The sequence below is a fragment of the Acinonyx jubatus genome, chromosome B1, assembly GCF_027475565.1.
Source record: "Acinonyx jubatus isolate Ajub_Pintada_27869175 chromosome B1, VMU_Ajub_asm_v1.0, whole genome shotgun sequence".
Lineage (NCBI taxonomy): Eukaryota > Metazoa > Chordata > Mammalia > Carnivora > Felidae > Acinonyx > Acinonyx jubatus.
In genome coordinates, this window is record NC_069382.1 from 39,763,499 (window position 1) to 39,783,990 (window position 20,492).

Below are 20,492 nucleotides of genomic sequence, written 5' to 3' on the forward strand. Positions count from 1 at the left end.
CAAGCAGGCTCCACCCTGTCAGCGCAGAGCGCAATGTGGAGCTCGATCTCATGAACCAGGGATCATGACCTGAGCCGAAATCAAGTTGGACACTTAACCGACTGAGCCACCCAGGTGCCCCTCTCCCTTTCTTTATTATCTAATTTTTAAGGTGAGAATATCACGATTTTGTAATTAGAATAAACAGTAAAGTTTTTCTGTTATAACTGAAAATGATGAAGCTGGCAAAGACACATTCAGTATTTCATTACTTTTGGAAGTCCTGATACTAACTCCAGCATGCTTTATGGGTAGAATAGCACTTCCCACTGCAGCCTAGATGCATCTGACAACTGAGGCTTGTCTTTTGACAAGATCCTTATTCCTCATGGGAAAACTTCATTCTTTTCTCAGGTCCCTACAAATGCTCAGGGACTTGCATTATTATGATGCTTCTGACTAGGTTCCTGAGGCCTCCGTCTTACTTTTGCCTTGGTTCCTTGGGTGAGTTCTCTTAGCTCTGCTTAGAACCAAACTTAGTGCTGTGAATAATGCTAGTCTTTGAAGAAGGCAGGAGAACCTCTGGTCAGTCATATGTATATGTATATGTATATGTATATGTATATGTATATGTATATGTATATGTATATGTATATGTATATGTATATGTATACGTATATGTATATACACAGACACAAGTTTAAATCCTGCCACACCATTTTGTTAAATAGTATCATTAATTGCCAGTAATGGAAACTCAACACTTACCATCTCTAAAGTCTCTTTTTCAAAAAATGAGTTTATCTGTAGGTTGTTTACTTGGGTGAGTGAGTTAAAACTGTTTTGTGAGTTAGACTTGGAGTACCTGACTTTGAATAACTTTATTTACTTTATTAGTCACGTATAGCCTTTGGCAATGATTTTTATCTTTGGTAAAATGAGTATACAGTTGACCCTTGAACAACACAGGTTTGAGCTGTCTGGGTCCACTTTTTTGCAGTTTTTTTTTATAAATACAGTATGGTAGTGTAAAGCATATTTTCTCTTCCTTATGATTTCCTCCCTCCCTCCCTCCCTTCCTTCCTTCCTTCCTTCCTTCCTTCCTTCCTTCCTTCCTTCCTTCCTTCCTGGTTTTATTTTATTTTTAAGTAATCTCTACATTCAACATGGGGCTTGAATTCACAACCCTGAGATCAAGAGTCATATGCTCTATTGACTGAGCCAGCCAGGCCCTCCGACCCCTTATAATTTCCTTAATAAGGTTTTCTTTTCTTTAGCTTTATTGTAAAAACTCAGTATGTAATACATATAACATACAAAGTATGTATTAAATGACTGTTTATGTTATTGGTGAGGCTTTCAGTCAGCAGTAGGCTTTTAGTAATTAAGTTTTGGGGAAGTCCAAAGTTATACATAGGTTTTTGTATAGGGTCCATGCCTCTAACCCCTGTATTCAAGGGTCAGCTGTATAATGTTTTTTGAAGTTCCCTTCCACTTCCACAGACCATGATTCTGATGGTAGCAGAATACTATTTATCAGTTATTATTTTTGGTAGGTCTTGAAGAAAATGATGCTATTTGCCAATTTATTCAAACCATTACTTCTTTTAGATGTCAGTTTGGCCAAAATAAATGCCTACAGTTTCAGTTTCTTAAAATTGCAATGAATAGGAAAGTCTTGTTGAACATCTTGTTCCTTCTAAACCATTATTTCATACATTTGTAGCATAAAAAATACTCCCATGCTAATACTCCTGAACTCAAGTACTACTAAAGACTTTTCTAAACGTGGGTAATGCACAGTATGGTAAATGTGTCTTAATGCAATCATGTAGATAAGTACCGTATATAGAAAATATATTAGTCCACACAAAATTTTCATCACCTTGGCTTTTTTGGGATGTTAAAACAAAACAAAATCTTGTTCTGACTTAAAAAGTGGCAACTGGTTACTTAACAAAGATGAGCTTTGAAGGATAGATACAGTTTTGAAAGGGATATAGGAAATCCGCATTTATTAGATACCTCTTATGTTTGAGTTACACTCCCATATCTTTATCCCATTTAATCTTTATGGTAACTTGAAAGGTAGGTATGTTGTACCATTTTACACCAAAGAGGCTAACTTACATAGGCAAAGTGATGCCGTAAGTGGCAGAACTCAGTCTTTCTCTAAGCTCTGCTGAGCTGATTCCTAGTGGGAGGAATACAAAGAACTTTGAGGGGGAATGGTAAGATAACCAGGAGAAAGAGCATAAAATGTGATCTCTGAAGACAAGTGAATAGATTGGGAGAAGAGAAAGATAGTATGAAAAAACTAGTTTGGTATATGGTGGAAGGAATTGAATACCAAACCATAGGAGTTAGCATTTGGGATATGTTTTATAAGTTTTGAGCCAGCATGGTAACTAGATTTTAAAAACAGTATTTTAGGGGTGCCTGCCTGGCTCAGCCAGTTAAGCTTCCTACTCTTGGTTTCAGCTCAGGTCATGATTTCGCAGTTTGTGAGATTGAGCCCTACATCAGGCTCTGTGCTGACAGTGTGGAGCCTGCTTGGGATTTTCTCTCTCCCCCCCTACTCTATGCTCCTCCCCCTCGCGCACATGTGTGCTTCTGTGCGCGTTCTCTCTCTCTCTCTCTCTCAAAATAAATAAACTTAAAAATCTATATGTATTTTAAAAAATAGTATTTAAGGGGCTTCATCTGGAAGCAGTGTGCAGAAGAAAAATCAAAGAAAGGCTAGAGTCAGTCCATGTAGAAGATTGCACATGGTGATGTGACTCTGAATTAGGGAAGAGCCATACTTACATAAAACAAACTAAAACAGAAAGTAAAGGACCACAAAGGGAAGGAGAAGCAGTAATAATTTGGCAGTATCTTATTTGGGTGAATGAAGAGAATGATTTATTACTGACAAACAAAGTGGAACTTTCAATTTAATTGATGAATATGGGAAAGATAACTCTTTACAGTTTCTTAGCATAGAATTTAAGTTCAGCAAATATGCACATTGTTATTTTTTAGTTTTTAAAAATGTTTTATTTATTTTGAGAGAGAGAGAGAGAGAGAAAGTGGGCGAGGGGCAGAGAGGGAGACACAGAATCCAAAGCAGTCTCTGGGCTTTGAGCTGTCAGCACAGAGCCTGACTTGGAGCTCAAACTCAAGAGCCATGAGATTATGACCTGAGCCGAAGTCAGACACTTAACTGACTGAAACCCAGGTGCCCGGCACATTGTTATTTTTGATGTCACCTCTGATTAGGAAAGAGAAAATTGTTATAGTATCTTGACAGATGATTGCTATCTCATCTAAATTTATGGTAATGTGTATATGTAGTAAAAGTGTAGGTTGAAGTTGATTATTACTATTCTAATTATATCATTAACTTATTTTACCAATAATCTTGTTGTGTCTAATTGTACAAGTCATTGAATGGACTCATCAAAATAAGAATGAATTCAATTTAGTACTCCTCTTAAAAGCTTTGTAATGGCTAATGGGTTATGTTGGAACTGATTACAATTATACAAGATTACCTTATTGTAGACTATTAATAATGAAAAATGGGCTCTTTTCCAGGCCTAGTTGTTTTATTATTATATGTATTTTGCAACTGTATACTTTGGAGGAAAATGTTTAATAAGCAGCCATGGAGTACTCTTTTTTTTTTTCTGTTTATGTATTTTTGACGAAGAGAGCACAAGCTGGGAAGGGACAGAGAGAGGGGGAGACAGAGGACATGAAGCGGGCTCTGGACTGAGAGCAGAGAGTCTGATGGGGGGCTTGAACCACGAACTGTGAGATCATGACCTGAGTTGAGGTCAGTTAGGACACTTAACTAACTGAGCCACCTAGGTATCCCTGCCATGGAGTGCTTGGTAGTATATGGGGTGCTGACAAATTTAAAGAGATTAAATCCTACCCAAGTACAGCTCCTCTGAAGATTACTGAATCTTAGAGGAGAGGCTTTGAGTAAGAATTGATAAACTTATTTGGAGCTAAGCATGATTTTGTTGTATTTTAATTTCATTGAATTCTTGAAATTTAGCACACAGAATTTAGTACATAACCGTGTGCAAGGTACTTAAGAGGTGAATTAAGATGTCTAGCATGATATCTGCTTAGCTAGTGCTGTCTTTCTGGAAAAGATCAAGGAAAGCTAAATTCTGAACTATCATAAAGGATTTGGGAGGAGCAGGAGTTCGTCTAAGGCCATTAGTAGTGAAGACATGAAGCACTGGGTAAAACCGAGAGGTAGGTTTGCCTGAGGAGAAGAGAACACTGTATTAGAATGTTCAGCTTTCTCAACAAAGTACCTTCCAACAAAGCATTAATTTCCTAACGTGAGCTTTGTGTGCTCTTACAGTATCGGAAATAAGTAATTGTGTAGATATCCTCTCAGAAGACTTACTTTTGAATTTTTTGGGATATAAGTGGATAATGGGAGTAGTATTTAACTGTTTTCTAATTACTTTGTGTGGATTTTGTTTTGTATTTATTGACATAAGTGCTTTGAATTAGGTGGGTGGATTTGAGAGGGGCTTATGATGTTTCATGCAGAGTAACCTGGCTGGATTAGATACATAGCAGTCAAAAAGAGGTTTTAGTTGGTAATTTAGCAGTGCATGATAGATTTTAATTCTTAAAAAAAAAATATTTTTTTTAGTGTTTGCTTATATTTGAGAGAGAGACAGAGAGACCATGTGTGGGGGAGAGAGGGAGACAGAATCTGAAGCAGGCACCAGGCTCTGAGCTGTCAGTACAGAGCCTAATGTGGAGCTTCAACTCATGAGCTGTGAGATCATGACCTAAGCTGAAGTCGGACACTTCACCGATGGAGTCACCCAGGTGCCCCTAGATAGATTTTAATTCTTAGACTTGTCTTGTAAGAAAAATATTAAGGTGTAAGGGTGACCTATTTTTATTTAATTGGATTAAAAGGTGAAACTAACTTTGATGTGCGTATAGTGAGAATAAAATGGCTGACCTTTAAATTCAGTAGCCAGAATTTACTATTAGTAATTAATTTTGGGGGGGGGATTAAAGTGGTATTTCTAAGTCTAATCACTGTAGTCAAGATGAACATAATAAGGGGTTCCATGGGAACAGTTAAAAGATAACAGGTTTTGAAAATGAAGACAGATTATAAGTAGTTGCCTCTCTGTGTGACAGGGTTTTTTGTTGTTTTGTTTTTGAGAGAGTAAGAGCACAGGAGCAGGGTGGTCAGGAGGAGAGGGGAGGAGAGGCGGAGGGAGAGGAAGAGGAATCTTAAGCAGGCTCCATGCTGCGTGTGGAGTCTCACACAGGGCTTGATCTCACCACCACGAGATCATGACCTGAGTCCAAATCAAGAATTGGACGCTTAACCAACCAAGCCACCCAGGCGTCCCTCACTGTGTGAGTTTTGACCTATTATTACTTAAATCATGTGACCTGTGAGACTGAAACATACCACTTAAGTTTTTAGTTCAATTTTTTATTGTAAAATTTACCATTTTAAACATTTTTAGTGTATAATTGAGGGGCATGAAGTATATTCACAGTTCTTTGAAACCATTAATACTGCCCATTTCTAGAACTTTTTTTATCATTTCAGTCTGTACTCATTAAACAGTAACTTCCCCATTTCTTCCTTTTTTCCAGCTTCTGATAACCTCTTTTCTGCTTTCAGCCTGTATGATTTTAACTATTCTAGGTTCCTCACATAAGTGGAATTAAACAGTATTTGTTCTTTTGGTATACCACTTGATTTTTTAAAAAACGAGTTGCAGTAATTATAGATGCATGTTAAGTTTTTAATGAGGTATTTATAATTTTTATAGACTTTTTTTTTATTTAAATGAATGATGTGACCATTATTGCTTTAGTGCATCTTTGGGTATTATAGCAAGTCCTATATGAATTATGTGCTTTCATATTCTTAATGTTAGCTATGTTAATTTGTCTCCGTAATTTCCAGTGTCCATAAAACCTGAGAAAATTTGTAGCTTTTAAGAAATCACACATCTTTATTGCCTGATAGCTTATGAAATGATCTCTTAGAGGTTTCTGAAGTCATAAGTCTAAATTTACATGTGCAGTCTTTTTACTTGAAAATTCTGGTGGTCATAAATTCTAGAACTTATCATTCAGTTCTGTCTTGAAAGAACTAGAAATAATTACATAGAACAGATTCTTGACTATTCTTTATGTCAGTGTTTAAGAACGAAGACAAGATGTTTTGAGTTCCTCAGAAGATATTAGAAAATGGAGACAATGACAAGTGGATAATGGCTTCAAAAAAATTAAAGACAAGTTTTTGGGGGGGAAATGAAAATTCGACTTTCAGATTGGAATATCTCATAATACAGAAATATTGAAGATATTCTAAATGATTATATCTAAAAATTCTTTTCTTTCATGGTATCAATCTCATGTAGCAGAGCTCATTGGGCAAAATTTTTGTTGTTTTTGTTTTTAAAAGTTATTTCCAAAAGCTCATGTCAGAATGCTGGCTGCTCAACCGGCTGTTTACGTATCAGAGCATCTACTTTGCCTCAATGCTGCCATCTGGCGATTATTATGGAGATCGCAGCATGTGCTTAAAGCACCCTAAGAGATGCAAGGTGCAATCTAAGTGCTTCCTGCCACAAATCTCCCCCTGTTTTTGAGAAATTGAATAAAAGTGGGTTGTGTGGCAGAAATCTTAATTTGGTTATTGAGGCCATGAGATTACTTTGTGAGATTACTTTGTAAACAGAACATTTATATATTATTAAGATGCACATATCTTTATCAGGCTCTTGCCAACTCATTGTTCTAAGATAGTATTTTTGTTATTTATTTTTATTTCCACAAGGTAATTTAAGGTATTGAATGCTTATTGGATGCATACTGTTTGTTAGACACTGTTCTTACTGGATCCTATAGTACTGTTGACAGTATTAGCAATACAGTCGTGAACAAACACATGGAAATCAGAACTTTCATAGAGTTTATATTTATTTATTTATTTAATTTATTTTAATCTTTAACGTTTATTTATTTTTGAGACAGAGAGAGACAGAGCATGAACAGGGGAGGGGCAGAGAGAGAGAGGGAGACACAGAATCTGAAACAGGCTCCAGGCTCTGAGCTGTCAGCACAGAGCCTGACGTGGGGCTTGAACTCACGGACCGTGAGATCATGACCTGAGCCGAAGTCGGATGCTTAACCGACCAAGCCACCCAGGCGCCCCCATAGAGTTTATATTTAGTGGGGGACAAATAATAAGATACACACGCACATGCATGTGCATAATATGTTAATTAATGAAAAGGGTTAAGGAGAAGAAGTAAAGCAAGAAAGGGGGATATAAATTATTGTGGTTGGTGAGTTGTTTTGAAATGTTAGATGCAGTGGTCAAAGAAAGCCTTACCAAGCAGGGGACTTTTGAGTAAAGATTGGAAAGATCTGGGGAAGAGCATGCAGATAGAAGGAAAGCAAATGCAAAGGCCCTGTGATTAGGACATCTGACTTGCAAGCTAGGAAGCTGGAGTAGAATGTAAGAGGAAGAGGGCAATAGAACATGAGGTCAGAGGGGTGTAATTGTGTATTTATATGTGGGGGTACAAGTCACATAAGGCCTTGTAGTTCATTTGGCATGTAATCTGAGATGGAAGGTTCTGGACTGGATGGAGGGTTTGGGGCAGCCGAGTGAGGTGCTCTGATTTACCTTTTAACAGGTTCACTCGGGCTGCTGTGTTTAATGGTATGTAAAGTCATTTGCTACAAACTTTTTTTCTTGTTTTATTAGCTGTAGGAACAGGTTCACTTTATATAGATATGAGAACAGGCTTTAAGACTTAGTGTGGACAGATTTGGGAACAGCGATTGTATGTCATGTTGCATATCTCTGCACAGGTTTTTATTTTTATTTTTATTTATTTATTAAAAAAATTTTTTTTAACGTTTATTTTGGGACAGAGAGAGACAGAGCATGAACAGGGGAGGGGCAGAGAGAGAGGGAGACACAGAATCGGAAACAGGCTCCAGGCTCCGAGCCGTCAGCCCAGAGCCTAACGCGGGGCTCAAACTCACAGACCGCGAGATCGTGACCTGGCTGAAGTCGGACGCTTAACCGACTGCGCCACCCAGGTGCCCCTCTGCACAGGTTTTTAAAAACTGTATTCATAGGTTATCAGTTATTCTTTGTGATACAGAATAATTGAAATCAGCTTGTAGAGTTTCACTTGGAAAATGGTATTAATATCTCTTCACTGTCCTAAAATCACCCCAGTACATTTTCAGATTCAAATCTTATAGTAAACCCAATGTAGTTTTAGCCCCTTTCTTATTTATTTTCATGCTTCTTAATATTTTAGGAATGAGAATGATCTGGAGTTGTAATTTTTTATGTTCTATTTAGGCATATTCTAAAACAAATCACACAATTACTGATCAGCAGTGCTGTTTGATCAAAGAAAAACTCAGATTTATGTTGTAACCGAGAATATGTTTAAACCACTTTTTTGGCTTGTATTCTTATCAGCTAAAATGACCAATCTTCAGAGTAGTAGTATGCTTTCCCAAATTGCACTTTAAAATCCTGAAATTACCAATTAAGATACAGTCATTGCCAGTAATAGTATTTCTCTGTGGATTTAGTTTTGTTTTGGTAGCTGAAAAATTTATCATATTTGTGCTTGGTTCTGTGATGCCAAAGAGTAAATATCTTCAATGTGAAATGTGTAGGTTAGGGAAATTATAGCTGTACCCTCTGTATTACTGACAACTCTCTTTGTAATTTGAGTCTGTTTGGACCAGTGTCTTTATTTGACTTAACAAATATCTTTTCAGCTTATGTCTTATTTTCACACTATGCATATCAATACTGAATAACTAAATTGTACACCTGAAACTAATATTACACAGTATGTTAATTGAAATTTAAATAAAAACTTTAAAAATATCAATATTGTTTAAACTTAGGTAAGATTTCATACTGAGAACAATCAGCAAATTGTTTTGTCTAGTAAGTAGGCAAGGTCTAAGACTGTGGTCATTTGATAAGAATCAAAATAATTGAGTTAAACTATGTACACAGCTCTAAGTAGCCAGGCAGCCAGTTTGTCTAAATCACTCCCCTTCTCCCCGCACCAACTTTAATGAACACTTAAATGACATCAGTTATTTTGTTTTGAGATAGATAAAATCTAGTAATACTAAGTGATTGATCATATATAAAAATATTAACAGCAGTAATATTACAGAGATTATACAGGAATATATAGGGATAGTTTTGCTAAGGATTTCTTAGGTATGATTTTAAATAACATTTTCTGTCATTGGGAACTTTATTTTCTAGATGATAAAGACACATATTTAAAAACACAAATTGCTATGTCAGTTTTAATTTTCGAACTGTTTTCCTGTGCTGAAGAATAACAATAATTTGTTTTTCAGACTTTCTCTTTTCTTCATCCGTGTATATTTGCTCCCTTAAGTATGATATAATCTCCCTTACATATAATGTAATCCTAAAAGTAGCAGCAGATTAACCAAGTACTTTGCTATTACTAATGTTATTAATTATGGTAACTGAGTTTGAATCATAATACTATTCCTACTCTGCCCTACAGCTTCTTATAATGTAGACTTCTTCTCCACTATGACTGTAGGTTACACAGGATTCTTTATCTGAACCCAAGTTGTTCTTTTTTTTAACCAGACTGCTGAAGTAATATAATATACTTTATATGTGAAAGTGGTACCGGTTTAGCACTAGTAGGTCATTGCGTTGAATTATAACCTTATGTCCATATGCCACTAGTAGAGCTACTTTTCATACTCTTACCGTATTGTAAAAGGAGGGTAGGGGTGGGGAGAGACCCAAGAAGAAGAGTTGACACATTGGTCACACATTGGTCTTCACAGCCTCTAAGATGATTTTTGTTCTTTTATTGAACAAATTCTTCTGACATGAAGTTCTTCCCATCTGCTTTTTAAAAAGTGTGTAGTGGGGGCACCTGGGTGGCTCAGTTAAGTATCTGACTTTGACCCAGGTTATGATTTTGTAGTTCCTGGGTTCGAGCGTGGCATTGGGCTCTGTGCTGACAGCTCAGAGCCTGGAGCCTTCTTTGGATTCTGTTGTCTCCCTCTCTCTTTGCCCCTCCCCCCACCTCGTGTGCACACGTGTGCGCGCGCGCTCTCTTTCTCTCTCTCTCAAAAATAAACATTAGGGGCACCTGAGTGGCTCAGTTGGTTAAGCGTCCGACTTCGACTCAGGTCATGATCTCACAGTTTGTGAGTTCGAGCCCCGTATCAGGCTCTGTGCTGACAGCTCAGAGCCTGGAACCTGCTTCAGATTCTGTGTCTCCCTCTCTCTCTGCCCTTCCCCTGCTCATGTTCTGTCTCTCTCTGTCTCTCAATAAATAAACGTTAAAAAAAAAAAGTTAAAAACATAAAAATAAAAAGTTTTCTCTAAAACTTCAGAAAAGTTTTTGCAAAACCTCCCTATTCTTGGGCGCAATCATCATTTTTGCTGACTTGAACACATTTATACGATTCTTCTAAAATCATGCATTCCCAGCTTCTTGACTTCTTAATTTTTTTTTAAATGTTTATTTTTGAGAGAGAAGGGGAGAGGGGCAGACAGAGAGAGAGAGAGGAACAGAGGATTTGAAGCAGGCCCTGTGTTGACTGCAGAGAGCCTAACTCATGGCTTGAACCCATGAACCATGAGATCATGACCTGAGCTGAAGTTGAACACTTAACTTACTGAACCATCCAGGCTCCCCTTGCCTTCTTAATTTCTTTGTCTTTAATTATACTTTTTTCTGTCATCAGCTAGAGTGTTAACTTTATGAAAGTTGAGACTTTGGCTGCCTTTTTCACCATTGTTCCCTCAAATGTCTGTAATAGTGCTTACTAAATATTTTTTTTTTAATTTTTTTTTTCAACGTTTATTTATTTTTGGGACAGAGAGAGACAGAGCATGAACGGGGGAGGGGCAGAGAGAGAGGGAGACACAGAATCGGAAACAGGCTCCAGGCTCTGAGCCATCAGCCCAGAGCCTGACGCGGGGCTCGAACTCACGGACCACGAGATCGTGACCTGGCTGAAGTCGGACGCTTAACCGACTGCGCCACCCAGGCGCCCCAGTGCTTACTAAATATTAAAGAATTCATGCACATTTGCCATTGGAGGTTTCCTTTATTAGTTAGGACTTTAGACTTAGAAATCACAAATTCTAAAGTTTCCCTGTGGACCCCAGTCTTCAATCCTTTTTTCTTCCTGTGGACCTTTGTTTTCATTTCATCAGATTTCCATGGTACTTTAACTCCAGACACTTTTTATCAACCCCCACCTGTTTATGATCCAGCCTCAACGTTGTGTCCCACCGTTTTAGTTGACCCTTCTTAACGCAGCACTCTGACCCCTGTGTAGTCAAAAATTCATATATAACTTTTGGCTCCACAAAACTAAATAAATAGCCTGCTGTTAACCTGAAGCTTTACCAATAATGTAAATAGTTAATTAGCACATATTTTGTATGTTATATAATTATATACTATATTCTTATAATAGAGTAAGTTAGAGAAAACAAAATCATGAAATAGAGGAGTCTGGGTGTTTCAGTAGGTTAAGCATCCAATTCTTGATTTCGACTTGGGTCATGATGTCATGGTTCGAGAGATCGATCCCCCTTTGCACTGACAGTGCGGAGCCTGCTTGGGATTTTCTCTCCTCTGTCCCTCCCACCAAGAAAAAAGTAAAAAGTAAAAATCATAAGGTAACAACATACACTTGTAAAAAACCCACTTATAAGTGGACCCAGATTGTTCAAACCATGTTGTTCAAAGGTCAGCTGTGTTTGCATTTGCATTCTAGTAGACTTTACCCTTTGGCTTATCTCATCAGTCTACTGCTCTCTGATTTTATCGGTCCAAGGCTGCAGAGGAGTTAAGGAAAGATGTAGAGCTATTCTGATTGGAAACACTACAAATTACACTTTCTGATCTTAGCTGTGTGGTTAGGGCTGATTGACAGTTTTATTTTCCATTACTAATTGATTCTCTGTCATCTTCCACACGGAGACTTCCAGCCTTTTTCTTTTCTTTTTTTTTTTTTTTTTTCGCTTTTTGTAAATGCCCAAACTCATACTGGTCTACTTCTGTTTAAGTAAGTGACATTGTCTTCTATTTTAGTGAAGAGATAGAGGCCATTTTGTAGGAACTCCATCAACTTTTCTCTCTTCTATTTTGAATTTATTCTCTATGTTAATAACATATTTTTCTGATTCTTTCTTGCCTGAAAAATGTGTGTCCACTTTCCATTTTGATAGGAGGGTTTTTTTTCTGCTGTCTTTGCTCTGAGACCCAGCCAATCTCACTTGTCAGTTTTCTCAGTCAGCTTTCACTTTCTCCTGCTCTATCCAGCCAATTCCTGTCCCACTTTTGGCAGGCAATTTTTATGTCCTATTTTCCAGAAATAATGAATCTGTCAGAAATGAGCACCCTCAACATTTCCCTTTTCCCACCATATCCCACCTACAAATAGTGTGCATTGATACCATCCTATACTATGAAGGGCAGTCCCTTTATCCCTGCTTTAAAATTCGTCCTTTTTTCAAAACCAGTATTAATTATCCAGTAGAACTTTCTGAAATGATGGAATTGTTCTATATTTGTATTGTCCAGTACCATAATCACTAGGCATATGTGAATGTTGAGCACTAGAAATGTAGCTAGTGTGACCGAGGAATTAAATTTATTTTATTTCAGATTTAAATAGCCACATGGTTTAGTGTCTACCATGTTGAATAGTATAGCTCTAAACCTTAACCATAAAATATGTTCCTGTTATTTCTTGTTTCTTGAATGTCTCTGACCATGTGTGTCGTCTTCTCCACATTTAAGTAGGTTTAGTCTTTTGCATCTTAAATACCTACAACACATCAAAACCTTTTGCCATTTTTTAAAGCCATCTCTTGTCTGTTTTCTGTCCCTTCATGGCAGTTTCTTGGTTCCTATGACTTTAGCTCTTATCCTGTCATAGGATAAGACAAATCCTATCCTGAAAAAGGCTCACTATTAGTGAGGTCTTCAACTATTTCTCAGTTGTGCAATCCAGTAGATATTTTATCTTCCCCAAATTGATTGTTGGTTGCTCTCTGCTTCTTGAAATTCTTGTGTTAGGACTTCCTCTTCGTTCGGTTTTCCCTCAGACTGGTCCTTTCTTGTCCCCCCTCTTCCCCTGCCCCCATACTCTTCTGCTTAGACTTTGTCTCACTTCTCCAATCCCCTCTCCTTGTTCATTTTTACTACAACTTCACTCCTCTTGCTCACCAGGTGCTGTCAGTTGTCACCTACATGTTGCTGCCTTTTAAATCTCTCTAGCCTATTCTAATTTCCAAACTCCAGTGTTGCCTTCATGAAGCCACCATCCAGGTCAAGAAAAAGAACATTATCAGCACCTCTCAGAGTCCCTTTCCAATTCACTGCCTCTTCTTTTCTCTCTAAAGGTAACTGCTGTCTCAACTTATAACTATATAGAACTGTTTTAGAACTTTATATAAATAAAATGATACAGTATGTATTCTTCTGTGTCTTTTCTCTCATTCAGCATTGTTTGTAATAGTCACCCACGTTGTTGACCCACGTTGTTGACTGTTATTTTCATTACTGTTTAATACTCTGTGGATATAGCACAGTTTATCTGTACTCCCATTGCTGGTTATTTGGGTAATTTTTGTTTGAGTAAATTTTGTTATGAATAATGCTGTTCTTACCATTTTTGTGTATGTTTTATTGTACATATGTGTGTGTACTTCATTTGGTGGGTATATTGCTAGGAATGGAAGTGCTGAGTCATATGATATGCCTTTAATTTTAGTGAATACTGTCAAATTGTCTTCAGAGTAGTTTTGTCAATTTATATTCCTATCAGCAGTGTTAAGAGTTCTGTTGTTCTAGTTTCTTATCAGCACTTAACTATTGCCAGTCTTTATAATTTTAGCCGTTCATGAAGCTCTACCTCCTTGATGGCTAATGGGTTGAGCATCTTTTCTTATGTTTATTGGCCATTTATTATTTACGTACCTGCTGTTGTCAAGTGCCTGGTGAAGACTTTTGCCTAGTTTTCTATTGAATTGTCTTTTACATACTACTGACAGGTAAGAGTTCTTAATATATTCTGGCTGTGAGCCATTTGTTAGTTAAATATGTTGTTAATATCTTCCATTCTGTGGCTGGTCTCCTCACTTAGTGTTTACTTCCAATTTCTACTCCTCAGTGAAGTCTTTCCTAACTTTACTCCCTGGTTCTTTTTTATATTCCTTTTTAAAGAAAGCATGTGGTAGTCTTTACCACAGCCACAATTATTAAGACAACTTCCAGCTTTTCATCTCTCATTTCATCTCTTGGCTGAGCAATACTGTTAATTTGCTTGTGTTGGACATTATTGATGTATCATCCAACTCTCTCACTAATCCACTTCCTTTTCAGGATTTTTCCTCTAACAGCCACTTGTATTTTGGTATTCTGACCTTAGGTCTCTTCTTTCTACCTGTTCTCCATGGGAGAACTCCTCAATTTTGAGAATCTTAATGCCATTTTATAGGTATATGATTTCTAGATTATTTCCAGACTAACCATTCTCCTGGACTTCCGATTCCTGTATCACAAAGCCCATGGGCATTGCTACATAGATGCTCCATAGGCATTTTAAGCTCCATGAGTCAGTCCCAAACTAAGCTCATCCCCCTCTTCTCAAGCTTGATTCTGTATTTCCTTTGAACACCTTCCCTGTCAAGTACCTCCAGAAGAACTTAAGTCTGGGAAACCTTTCCTTGCTACCCATTTCCCCCGCTTGATTCCTCTGTTGTTTCTCATTGTAACACTTCTGTAATAGCACTGACAGACATTTTATCTGTTTTCACCAGTTGTCTAAAAGAATCTTGAGGTCGTTATGCCTCTCTCCCATATAAGTGGTTGAGATTTGACTGAGATTGCCTCCAGCTAAACACATCTAAAATCAGACTCAGCATCTTTGGTTTTCTTCTGATTTTCTTCTTTAAAATGACTTACCTTTCACACCATCTTTTCATTAAGTCAGTCTTATTAAACTCATTTCCTTTTCTATTACCTTCCACAACTAGTTTATTTCTAAGTCCATAGCTGTTTTTTCTGTTCCATTTTTTTAGCTTTGGTTCAGGTTCTTGTCTTCACCAGACTATTGTGGTCATTGTTTAAATGTTCTTTCCATCTTTAGGTTTCTCCTCATTCATCTTTGATATTGCTACTGGATGTTTTGCTCAAATACAGGTGATTTTCTTTTGGTTCGGTAGCCTTCTATTGTTTTCTTCCTGCAGTGTAAAATCCAACTTTATAAGACATTCAATGGCAGTCTTCACAAACTGAAGTGATCTACCCACCCTCTCTACTACCACTTATGACAGAAACCATATCCTTTAAGCACTGGCTTTAGCAGACTGCACACCTAAATTTATCTTATTTATGTTACCTGCACTGCCTTTCTCTCCATCCTTTGGGCTGGAGGGGAAGGGGGTAGCGTTGTAGAGCCACATGTAAGCCTAGGTTTAAACCCAGTTTTAACAATTGTTTTGTCTATTGTCCTTGGACAAACTTCTCAAGATCCCATAGCCTAGTACTAGTACTTAATACATGTTATCTTCCTCTTTCAACCCTTCTCCTCCAAACCACAACTGAAATTTATCTTTTATACTTGTACAGAGTACTTATTGGTTGTCTCTTCTACCACTTAAGGTCTGCTGCCTTGTATGGTGTTTATTTCTGCACATTTTATCACTTCTCTGACACCACATACCTTTTAAGGTCTGATACTGTGATTTCTTATGCCTAATTCAGTTGAATTTTTTGTTTTAGGTGAAGGATTTGCTTTGTCCAATCCATATTGTGTCATTTAGTTTCTGAGTGAAAATGATGGTTGGTATGTGATTTTTTTGGACCAAAGTTGTCACTAGAAGGACTAGTTGTAAAGGCCCAGCCAAAGCAGGCTTTGTTAAAACTCCCTTACTTAGTTGGAAATTTAGGAGAGTGATACAGTTGTCTTGGTTACATGTAACTCTCATAGGAATTTAAAACTGTAATTTTAATGTCTTTGAATTAATACTGAAAATAAAGTACTCGTACCTGAGTGAATTGTTTTTTTCTTTATAGCCCGTTGCTGAACCAATCCCCATCTGTAGTTTCTGTCTTGGTACAAAAGAACAAAACCGAGAAAAGAAGCCAGAAGAACTCATCTCCTGTGCCGACTGTGGCAACAGTGGTATGTAATCTCCTTTATTCCTTCTGATGTATGCTCTCAAGCAGGAGGGAAGTGTATTTAACTGAGATGGTATCCTTGATCCTTATAAAACAATACTTTGATGCTGGTTTTAGGTAACTGAGATGAATCTTCTAGGTGAGGGAGGGATTTAAATGTATAGTTGACATGTTTTATTCAGTTAATTTCAATCAGGTCTTAGTTTCGGATTTTTGTTTTTTATAAAAATCTTTCCACAGACTTATTTTTTCTTGTTGATCTTTATATTTGACTATCAAACATCTGTTCAAATCACAGCAATCAGTTTGAAATTATTGCTAGCTTCTTTAATAATCACTACTTATCTTTCTTGATTTATGCATCAGGCTTTATGAATAGAACGGGGATGATAACACGTTTGTTCTTCTTGATAGAAACTTACATGTGTCACATTGGGAAATGGAATGTTGACACTGCAATTTAGTGAGCTGTGTGAGATCGTGAGGTCTAAAAAAGATTTTGCAAAGACTCTTCTAGTTTGTCAATTCTAGAGATATTCTTGGTCTATATTGTCAGAACTTAAAAGTTTTTGTAGGAAGGCCTTAGTAAATCAACATTATCTCTGATCATTGGCTTAATTTTCAGTGTTTTATATCTATAACAACCATGATTTAGTCAAGAAACCAGAAATCACTCTAGATACTTCAAGAGGAAAGAAATTTAATGAGAGAACAAAATATTTGTGAAATTATTAGAAATGCTGAAGGGGAGAGCTCTAGGCTGGGCTTTAGGGACTGATCTTAGAATATCGCAGAAGTGATCCACCAGGGGAGTCACTATATCTGTCTCCATCTGGAAGAGGTGGAAGCAGGGGGCTACTGGGCTGTAGCTGGATATTGAAAGGCTGAATTTGGCCATCGCCACATTTACCTCTGGATGGCCACGAAGGTGAAAAGTGGCTGGGTACTGGCAGTACCAGAAGAAAAGTGGTCTTTGTTTCATTTCTCCCTTTCAAAAAGTCACTCAAACATCCAGTTGGTAGGAGTTAATTCATATCTAGAGCCAAGCTGCAAAAGAGTCTAGGAAGTACAGTTTTTAGCTTTTTGGTTTTTGTTTATAGAAGGCTTTAAAAGAAGGTGGGAAGAGATCTTGAGTGGTAGGTGACCATATTCCAGCATAATAATCACAAACAGTAATGAACTTGGGATGGATTTTACAGTTAAATATAAACCATAAAATCATAAAATATTAGATAAAAATATAGTGACATGTCCTATAATGCATTGACTGCCAAACTATTTTAGTAGGAGCACCCTTAAGAAATTGTATGGGAGCCCAAATACATAAAACAGATAAAAATCTACTCAGGTGAGGTGGGAATAAAATGGGGGTGGAAGGAGAGTTGTGGTATACCCCTGTCTTCTAAGAAGCATTATATTTGGGGTGGTCTCTGAGTTCTTTGCAATTTGAAAACAGTAGAGGGAACTTTTAAAGAACTAGTAGAATAAATAACTATTGGTTATCTGTTGCTATAGAAGCAAACCACCCCAAAACATAGCAGCTAAAAGCAACAACAGTTTTTAATTCATGTTGTTCCTGTTAGGAATTTGGGAATGGCCTGCCTAAGTCATTTTTACTTGGAATCTTTCATGAGGTTGCAATCAAGATTTTAACTGGTACTCAGTTATCTGAAGGCTTCCATTCCATGATGACTCACTTGGCTGGCATGTTAATGCTGCCTGTTGACAGGAAGCCTCAGTTCTTTGCCATGTGGACCTCTTCATAGGGCTGTATGAATTGCCCACAGCACATTGAGGAGGGCACCTGTTGGGATGAGCACTAGGTGTTGTATGGAAACCAATTTGACAATAAACTTCATATTAAAAAAAAAAATGAATTGCCCGCAGCATCCCCTAAGCAGGTATCTGATAGAGGTAGCAAGGTGGAATTGGCAATATCTTTTGTTACCTAGCCGTAGCCTGTCATTGCAGCACACAAATCAGCCCTATTCTGTGTGGGAGGGAACTACACAGGTGTCAATTGGTATTCTTGCCAGAAGACAAAAACGTTTGGAGGGCAGCTTGGAGCCTGACTATTACAGTAGGCAAGGAAGAAAACTATGAACATAGTTAAGTATATGATATTTGATATTACCAAAGTGAGAACTAAAATACCCAAAATTTTAAAAAGCAAAAAAGTTTTGGGGAAAATAATTGCATTAAATATGATAAAGGGCCAAAAGCTATGAAGAGCATGCTTACATTTCTAGCATAAAGTCAAAGGGCAGAGCCTATGAACGAAAGTTAATTGTTGAATATATTAAAAAAACATTTTACCCAAGTAATTATAGGCATGCACACCAGTGCAGCAGTGAAAGCTGTTTTATAACTTTTATAATAATAAAATTTGAAAGATAAAAGAGCCCAAACCTAGAGTTGATGAAATTGTATTAAAACATTGGTACTTTGCTGGTATGTTTCTTTCATTTCACTTACCAACCCCACTTACAGAAATTTATTTTAAGGAATTAATTTAAAAGAAGGATGGGGCACCTGGGTGCCTCAATCGGTTAAGCATCTGACTCTTGAGTTCAGCTCAGGTTATGATCTCACGGTTCGTGAAATCGAGCCCCACATCTGGCTCCATGCTGACAGCTCAGAGCCTGCTTGGGATTCTCTCTCTCTCTCTCTCTCTCTCTCTCTCTCTCTCTCTCTCTGCCCCTCCCTTGCTCACATTTGCGTATTCTCTCCGTCTCTCTCAAAGTCAATAAATAAAAGAAGGGAAGAATCTGTAGATATAAAATAATTCATTGTAGTATTCTATTACAGGTAGTAGTTTAATTAGTTAACAATAGGGAAGTAGTGTCAGGTAGGTTATAGGGTATCAATCAGTTTAAAGAATATAAAGTTTACTTGACTAAAAGTATGAAGAAAAGCAAAACAAAACTGTATATACTCTATAATTAAGACCATGCAAGCACCTTTAGGAAGTCTACAAAGGAAAAGTAGAACAGGAAATGGCTAATCTAGGACAAGGAGATTATGAATGAGATTTTTACACTTTCTCTCCCATTTTCCTTTAATGTCAGTGATATTTTGATAATAAACTTCATATCATCTCAGAGAAATTTAGGAATAGAAGGGAGAGGAGAAAAAATAACCATCCTTTTCTTTCACCAAAGAAAAATAAACATAACCAACTTTTAGAGGAAAAGAACAAATCTTCCCAGAGTGAAGGCAGATTTACTTTCCTATAATTTTGAGAGTCAAACAGATACTAACTCTTTTGGAAGAGGAAAATTTTTTCTGTTGCTGTTAATTTTGATCACAATAGAAATATTGTTTAGGTATTAGTTTTTAGCTTGAGTGCCTTAAAATATGAGGAAGTAGCTCACTTTAAATGATGGGATTTAATAAAAATAGATTTTCAATTATAAAAGTAATACGTTATTGCTAAAAAATTGAGAGCACAGAAGGGTATAAAGTGAAAGGTAAAATCCTTATTCAAAATGTTTATAGTTTTGAGGCACCTGGGTGGCTGAGTCAGTTGAGCATCCGACTTTGGCTCAGTCATGATCTCATGGTTCGTGGGTTTGAGCCCTGAGTTGGGCTCTGCGCTGACTGTAAGGAGCCTGTTTGGGATTATCTCTCTCTCTCTCTCTCTCTGCCTCTCCCCGACTCAAGGGTCTCTCTCTCTCTCTCTCAAAATAAATAAATAAAATTTATAAAAAATATTTTAAAAATCAAAATGTTTATAGTTTCATATCTTAGGACATTATAGTTGCAAACAGTTTTTGTGTCCTTCCAGAAATGACCTGAGCATATTATGTATTGGTATACGTATAAGCATGTGTATACCCATGATGCTTTAATGCAGGCTTATTACAAGTTAGGAGTTTGTCAGGTGTTTTATAATCATATTGGGGAGGTGGTGTACTAAATTACACTTAGCATCAGTACAACTGAATTGGAATGCCAAATCCTGATGAGACACGTATGGCAAGCTTTCAAGGGCATCTCTTCTTTGATATGTATTTTGATTTAAGGTAATTGCCTTTTTCTTCATCATTCCTTTAATACAATTACAAAATGATTCTTGACTGTTTCATTTGAGAACTTTCCCCTCCTGTTAGGTCATCCATCCTGTTTAAAGTTTTCCCCTGAATTAACGGTTAGAGTGAAGGCCTTACGGTGGCAGTGCATTGAGTGTAAAACATGCAGCTCCTGTCGAGATCAAGGCAAGAATGCAGTGAGTATCCTTGCTTTCTG

General features: G+C 37.2%; 1 protein-coding gene across 4 annotated transcripts in view; it reads left to right on the forward strand.

Moving 5' to 3' along the window:
- KAT6A (lysine acetyltransferase 6A) overlaps positions 1 to 20,492 on the forward strand; it is a 112,833-nt gene that overhangs the window by 41,625 nt on the left and 50,716 nt on the right. For all 4 annotated transcript variants that reach the window (XM_027071375.2, XM_027071395.2, XM_027071388.2 and 1 more), the window contains exons 3-4: positions 16,140 to 16,248; positions 20,357 to 20,472. In XM_027071375.2, coding sequence (XP_026927176.2) covers positions 16,140 to 16,248; positions 20,357 to 20,472 — 225 coding nt within the window. The remainder of the gene's footprint in view (positions 1 to 16,139; positions 16,249 to 20,356; positions 20,473 to 20,492) is intronic.